At 45.9% G+C, this 8056-nt stretch overlaps 1 protein-coding gene across 1 annotated transcript in view; it reads right to left on the reverse strand.

Moving 5' to 3' along the window:
• Positions 1–1426: 1426 nt before the first annotated feature.
• LOC119429271 (ovostatin-like) overlaps positions 1427–8056 on the reverse strand; it is a gene marked incomplete at its 3' end in the record, with an annotated part of 23521 nt that continues 16891 nt past the window's right edge. The window contains exons 9-11 of the mRNA XM_037696935.1: positions 4288–4386; positions 2479–2797; positions 1427–1669 (exon numbers count right to left, since the gene is read on the reverse strand). Coding sequence (XP_037552863.1) covers positions 1427–1669; positions 2479–2797; positions 4288–4386 — 661 coding nt within the window. The remainder of the gene's footprint in view (positions 1670–2478; positions 2798–4287; positions 4387–8056) is intronic.

Raw genomic sequence — 8056 nt, forward strand, 5'->3', positions numbered from 1 at the left:
TTTCCTTTTATGCACCTTGTGTTGTCTTTTCCCTGCCATTCTCCACTACTTAGCCCATCTCTCCAACCACTAATCAGTCACACCAGTTTCCACTCAGTATCATCCCAAGTGCACTCATCTCTCACTCTCCCTCAGCCTTATTTAAACTGCTCTTCACCACTAAAACATCCGCCCATTGCTCTGTAAACCTTCAGACATCCCGGTCCTCCTCAGTCTGCTTGTTATTGTTTGCTTAAGAATCCATTCTGTCCTGTTTCTGTTCACCTGATAATCTATTCTACCCTGTCCCTGTTCACCCCTTGCTCATGTGAGTTTTGTTGCCTTGCCAGCCTCTGTTTTGCTTGATTAATAAGTTCTTTGCCTCCTTGCAAATGAGTGTGAAAACTGAGGATCGCAATAGAAGGAGCAGACCCGACCCAGACCCTGCAGGAAGTTCGTTACTTGCGGAGCTCCATCCGGAGGACTATTTAAAGCTCCACAAGGTAACAGAAAATTATTTGGATGCGATGGCTACACCCTGTGATCCTTGGGTGAGGATGAAAGTGATTCAAAACATGGTGAGGATGTTTCTCCATTTGCCTGGACTGGCTGATTTACTGGGGATGCATGAACTGTTTGATGAAGTGTGGACAGAGAGACGTGACTTATTCTCTCTTTTCCTGCCACCTGCTGCTTTGCCCCCTGGCCTTCCCAGTCACCTCCTTGAGTCTATGAGAATGGTCCCACTTACAGACTCGCCTTCTTGTTGGTCAGAGGGTGTTGAGGATGACACCTCTGGGACGACTGTGGCTGAGTGGTTAGAGCAGTTGTCCTCCAATGCGAGAGTTGGAGGTTCGAATCCACCAGCAGTCACATGCTGAAGTGTCCCTGGGCAAGACACTGAACCCCTCGTTACCTCTGATGTGTGTCCCATCAGTGTATGAATGTGATCTAAAGCACTGATTAATCTCATTAGAATGATTTGTTCAATTAGCTTTGTAGAGATCTAGTAGAGTGCTGTATGAATGGGTAAATGAGGACACAGATTGTAGTGTATAGCTCTTTGAGTATCTTGAAATAAGATAGAAAGGCGCTATATAAGTACAGTCCATTTACCTCGCCTCCATGTTGCTCAGTGAATGTCAAGGATAGCAACCCACATTCTTGTCCTCCTCCTTGCTGCCACCAGAAGAGGGGCCGACAACAAACCCAAGCCAGGTCCACCGAACTCCAAACCCTCTCTCTACCTGAGTTGGCCATGCCGCGAGAGTCACCAGCACCCCATCAGCCGAGTCCTGCCCAATTGATTCCTGCCCAGCTGAGATCAGCTGAGCCATGCCCTGCTCAGCCATGTCAAGTTCAGCTGAGCCCTGTCCAGTTGACAAAGCAGTTGAGTCCTAGCAGCCAAATCCACCTTCCTTGGTCTCTTAAGTGGTTATTGAGTCACCAGTGGTTTCCGAGTTGCCAGTGGTTCCAGAGTCTTCATTGGTTCCAGAGTCTCCAGTGGTTCCCGAATTTCCAGGGGTTCCTAAGTCTCTAGTGGTCCCTAAGTCTCCAGTGGTCCCTGAGTCTCCAGTAGTCCCAGAGTCTTCAGAGGTCCCCGAGTCTTCAAAGGTCCCTGAGTCTTCAGAGGTCTCCAAGTCTTCAGAGGTCACTGAGTCTTCAGAGGTCCCTGAGTCTTCAGAGGGTTCTGAGTTTTCAGAGGGTTATATGCCTCCCCAGAAGTTCTCATGTCTCCAGAGGGCCTCACTTTCCCAGAGGTCCTCACATCTATGACCCTTGCAGTTCCTGAAGTGGCTATGCCCCCTGCAGTCCCTGAAATGGCTACACCCCCTGTAGTCCCTGAAGTTGCTACACCCTCTGCAGTACCTGAAGTTGCTACACCCACTGCAGTCCTTAAAGTGGCTATGCCTACTACTGCCACCAAGGTCTCCACAACAGCTGCAGCCTCCATGGTGTCAATGCATGCTGTAGTTTCCATGGTTTTAACTCCAGCTGCAGTCCCCACTGTGTCTACGCCTGCTGCTGATCTCCTGGTCCCTACGCCTACTACAGATCTCCTGGTCCCTATGCCTGCTGCAGATCTTTTTGTACCTATGCCTGCTTCAGGTCTTCTGGGCCCTATGCCCGCTGCAGATCTTCTGGTTCCTACAGCCATTGCAGATCTCCTTATCCCTATGCCTGTTGCAGATCCCCTGTTCCCTACACCCGCTGCAGATCTTTTGGTCCCTATGCCCGCTGCAGATATTATGCTCCCTATGCCTGCTGCAGATCTGCTGGTCCCTTCACCCACATCAGATATACTGGTCCCATCGACTGCGTCAGATCTGCTGGTCCCATTGCCTGAATCAGATCTACTGGTCCCATCTGCATCTACAGACCCTACATTTGACTCACCAGACCCCTCCTCTGACTTGCCAGCTGCAGACCCCTCTCCTGACTTGCCAGCTGCAGGCCCCTGTTCTGACTCACCATTTGCACACCCCTCTGCTGACTCACCAGCTGTAGAACTCTCACCATCTACTGCAGTCTCCACCTCTTGATCATCGCCGTCTGCCTCTGTAGACACCCCTATCATAATTGGTTCCACTTTAGCCGTCACACCCATCATCACTGATCCGACTCCTGCCACAACTCCCATCATCATTGCTTTGTCTTCTGCCATCACACCAATCATCTCTGCCTCCTGTACAGTTTCCTCATCTGTTGCCGCAGCCTCCCCTGTGGCCTCCGCCTGAACTCCGACCTCGCTCTGGACAATTTCTAGCTCGTCCACCTGAACTCTGGCCTCATTCTGGATGGTCTCCGGGCCGTCCACCTGAACTCTTGCCCCACTTTAAATGGTGCCTGGGGTCATTCATAAAAGCGTGTTGTGTTTTACCCAGGTCACACCCTGTAGGTTTTTTGCTTTTTGTATTTTTCCTTGATGTCCTTCATCCTAGTGTTCCCCTCCACACCCACCCCCACCCACCGTGTTTGTTTTGTTGTGTTTGGTCTTTGGGGACGTCAGGAGCCATCCCTTGATGGGGGGTGGGCACTAACATATACTGTCCTTCAGTCTGCTTTTTTTGTGTTTCTGTATCTTTATTTTCCTTTTCTACTCCTTGTGTTGTCACTCTGTTCCCTGCCATTCTTCATCCACTCCTCAGCCTGTCTCTCCAACCACTAATCAGTCACACCTGTTTCCAATCAGTATCATCCCAGGTGCACTCATCTCACTCTCCCACAGCCTTATTTAAACCTCTCCTCTTCACCACTAAGACATCTGCTTCTTGCTCTGTAAACCTACAGACATCCCGGTCCTCCTCAGTCTGCTTGTTCCTGTTCACCTAATTATCCATTCTGTCCTGTTCCTGTTCACCTGATAATCTGTTCTGCCCTGTTCCTGTTTGCCCCTTGCTCGTGTAAGTTTTGCTGCCTCATCAGCCTTTTGTTTTGCTTGTTTAATAAATTATTTTATTTACACTCCTGATCTTCTTGCCTGCAGATGGGCCTAAAAACCATGGATCACAATAATAACTCTCATTTAGAGAAAAGGTACATTATATTCTGCTAAAATGCTACTTGAAGTGTCATATCAGCTGTGACATGAATCATAAAGCACAGAGTATGAAAAGAAGGCCAGAATGGCCCCAAAAAGAAGGGGCCACTTTTTAAAACCAGTTTACTGGCTTATAGAAACAAACCTCCCAGAAAATACATATCACTGTGAAAGAGCTACATCTATCAAATATTAAACTTCTACACTTTTACATTACATCATTTGTTTCGTTTGTTGCCGTTTTCTTAACCAAACAATGTCTGTGCTAACAGACTACTAATGTATGCATTATTTTGACTGTTCCCTTTTTCAGTGGTCGCCATAGTGAACTAACGTGCAATAAGACTAAAAGGATGATTGATAAGACATGGCAATTGTTTTTACGCCGAATGTCATTCCTGATGCAACAACAGATCACCAAGCTACCACAACCCTTTATGTGGAGCAGAGCTGACTTCTAGAGTGCCCAGGGAAACAGATGGGGAGGTTAAGGGCCTTGTTCAAGGGCCCAGAGGTGGACAAATGAGGGTGGAGGCATATGTGTATGCTTCACCTGTCACCTGGGATCCGAACTGGTGACCATCCCGGTCATAGGTTCACCTTCTCTAACCTCTGTGCACTATGACTGATAGAGTGCTCTATGACAGTTAGTTCCTTATCAAGGCTGTTAAAACAACTGTTGATAACTCTTAGAAAGAACTTCACTTCAAAACTGAGCCGACTACTCCATTAAGAAACAAAAATTCACCTGTTCCCTCCTCTTCTACTGTGGCACCCACCTCCAGTTGATCATGCAATATCTTTTGGTCAATTTTGGTGAAAGCAGACATCTTGAATTCAAATGTAGCACACCCTGTTTTATCTGTCTGGAAAGTCCAAAGATATAAAGTATCAGCGAGTTATACAGTGATCCCTCACATATTCATTCAACCTTTATTTATACAGGCTAATCTCACTGAGCCACAAGGACTTATTTACAAGAAGGACCTGTTCCAGACAGCACATATAAAGTACAGACAATAATAACAGTAAACAATAACAATAAACTACAATAAAAAATGCAATTAAAATAAAAGTAGTGTTATAAAACAATAAATCAGGGTGCCATAAAACAAGGTAAAATAAAAAAATAAGAACATATTTGCTTTGATTTTTCTAATGACTTTATCAAATGTTTAAAATTCCCTAAAGAAATTAAGGTGGACAGCTTCAGTTCCTGTTGCAAGGTGATCCAGGTTGCAGGAGCAGAGTATGAAAAGGCCTTTTTGCCAAGCTCAGTCCACACTGAGGGAACGCTGCAGGTAATGATGGCATGAGAGTGCATGTTGTAACTGCACTGACGATGTGACACGTAGGAGGAGATATAAGAAGGTAGCAGACCAAGGAGTGATTTATAGATGAAAATGAAGCCTACGTGTAGACAATGATGACCAACTGACCAAGGAGTACAGAGTGCAGTGATGGGTACGGTAGTTTCAACCAGTTATGGACTGGTGTGAGTCAGCATAAGTCTGTGGAAACACACTGAAAATTTTGCAAGGAGGAAAAGGAAAATTCAGGGCACAGAAACCTGGTCAGGATGATAAGATCAGTTAGAAGCATGAGGTAATCACTGGACATTTACTTGTGTAAGCCTTTCAATAATCTGGCACTGGATAGAGAACAGGGGAGTGCTTAAATTCTATGGCCACCAGGTGAGAAGAATTATGCTGATCCAGGGCTTAATTTGAGGCAGATTGCCAGAACAAGATCCGGGAACTCTCTTATTTTGACAGGATGAGTTCCGGAAAATGGCTGCTTGGATCCAACAACTCAAATCTCCACCCCTAAAAGTCCAAAGTCATTGTGCATTTTTATTAAAAATCTCAAAACTATTATTAAACAGCACAACTAAACTACAAATCAGCTTGACAGTTTAAGTGGGTTATTAATAAAACATTTCATTATTTCTTAAAAATACAACGAGAGGAGATGTTGCCCTTGGCCCGGCGGACCCACTCTGTGGAGTGGAAGTTCCAGCCGTAGCACACATACCAGCTCAGGCATACCTTCCTACTCTGCAGAGATGCGGATGGTATGTCCTACGGGGATGAAATGTCTTCATCCAACACCTTCCGAGGTGTGTCCTGCATACAGGACATACAGGGTGAGTCCAGCGCCTTGATGGAATTACTGCCACCAAACTGTCTGTATTTTAACGCACCGCGGCCATCAGGCCGGTGCGGTGGTGGATTATTAACAATATTCAAATCAACTTTTGACTGTAAACAACTGCCCATCCCAGTAATTCCTGCGTCAACTTTGAGCTGAGCATCTTTGAACTCTAATATTCACCTCTGACGTTATGTGCACTCGTCTACCGCCCACCTCGATCTAAGGATTTCATAAATGAGTTTTCTGACTTCTTAACTGAAATCACATATGAGCATGTTTTCATTATTGGGGACTTTAATTTGCATGTGTGCTGTCCTGAGAAGCCCTTGGTTAAGGACTTTTTAGATTTGTTGGACTCATTTAATCTAACTCAGCATGTAAATGGTCCCACCCAAGAGCGCGGGCATACACTGGACCTTGTTTTAACTCATGATGCGACTGTTAATGATCTTGTTATTGGTGATAATGTTTTTTCAGACCACATGCCAGTCCACTTTGAGTTCACCGTCCCCCATCTAACTACTAAGTCGTGCATTCCTGCACGTAGCACCCGGGCAATTAACCATTTCACTGTCACACGTTTCACAGATAATTATAACTCTGAAATGATAATTCAGCCCCCGGTGTTTCTCTCCACCTCTGAGGAACTGACATCCCAGTTCAACTCTGTCTGCTTAAAGACTCTGGATGATGTTGCGCCTGTTTAAACCAAAAAATCAAAACTCAGAGCAGAACCTTGGCTGAGTGACGTCACCAAGGCCGTTAGGCAGCAGTGTAGGAGGGCGGAATGAAAGTGGAGGAAAGACAGGCTGCAGGTCTCTTTTCAAATACTTAAAGAGAGTTGGCACCGTTATCAGAAAGCAGTGAAAGCTGCTAAATCCAAATACTTCTCTGATATAATTGCCTCAAACTCTCGCAACCCACGTATCCTCTTCTCCACCCTAAACTCTGTTGTCCACCTCACTGAACCATCACCTCTGGAAGCCTCGACTGAGCTGTGCGACAACTTCCTACATTTCTTTTTGGAAAAAATTGCGACCACCAGGGCTCTCATTTCCCCTCCAACTCATGACCCATCCATCCCACTGCAATATGTAACTCAATCTGACCATTTTGAACCCATCACTCTATCTTCTCTAGAGCAGGTCATGTGCAGCTTGAAACCTTCTGGTTCCCCCTTTGATGTGACCCCCCCTCGACTACTAAAGGAGGTTTTTCCCACTCTAGGTCTGTCCATTCTTGATATAGTAAACAGTAGTTTATCCACTGGCGTGGTGCCAAAATCCTTTAAACATGCTCCTGTCCAGCCTCTCCTCAAAAAAACCAAACCTTGACCCCCCAGTCGTTTCCAACTTCCGGCCTGTCTTTAAACTCCCTTTTGTTTCTAAAGTACTGGAGAAAATAGTCGAGTCCCAGTTGAAGTGCTTCCTGGAAGGTCACACCATCTTAGAGCTATTCCAATCTGGCTTTAAACCTCTCCACAGCACTGAAACTGCCCTGCTGAAGGCCTTTAACAACATCTTCAGATCCACAGATACTGGTGATTCTGTGCTGCTTGTCCTATTGGACCTCACGGCCGCCTTCGACACCATCGACCATGAGATCCTCATTGCTAGGTTAGAGCAGTGGGTGGGCATCACAGGGTCAGCCCTCAATTGGTTCAGATCCTACCTCGCTGACATATCCTTTTGTGTCTCCATCAAGGATTTTTGTTCCGCAGAGGCAGAGCTTAAATCGGGGGTTCCGCAGGGGTCCATCCTGGGTCCCCTCCTATTCTCTTTATATCTGCTGCCGCTTGGTGCTATTTTCTGGAAACACAACATGCCCTTCCACTTCTATGCCGATGACTGTCAAATTTACTTCCCCCTAAGACACAATGGTACATGCTCGATTCAACCACTGCTCAACTGCCTGGCTGACATCAGGGACTGGATGGCTTTAAACTTCTTAAGCTTCAATGAAAAGAAGTCTGAAGTCATGTTGTTCCCTCCCAATGACACGTTCACAAACCACTGCATCGATCTCTCCGCTCTAACCCTGTCAGAAAAACAAAGAGTCACTAATCAGGGAGTGATAATGGACCCTTCCCTGAAACTTAACAATCATGTAAACATGATTGTTAAATCATGTTTCTTCCAACTGAGGCGGCTGTCTAAACTGAAACCCATATTGTCCAAAAATAACCTGGAGACAGTAATACATGCATTCATTACATCTAGGCTTGATTACTGCAATTCACTCCTGTTTGGTATCAGTCAGACCTCCTCCATTGCACGACTACAACTGGTCCAGAATGCAGCAGCCCGATTTTTAACCAGTACAGGCAAAAGAGAGCACATTACACCAGTTTTGGCCTTCCTGCACTGGTTACCAGTTCACTTT

The sequence above is a fragment of the Nematolebias whitei genome, unplaced genomic scaffold, assembly GCF_014905685.2.
Source record: "Nematolebias whitei isolate Nwh7 unplaced genomic scaffold, NemWhi1 Nwh_scaf_277, whole genome shotgun sequence".
Lineage (NCBI taxonomy): Eukaryota > Metazoa > Chordata > Actinopteri > Cyprinodontiformes > Rivulidae > Nematolebias > Nematolebias whitei.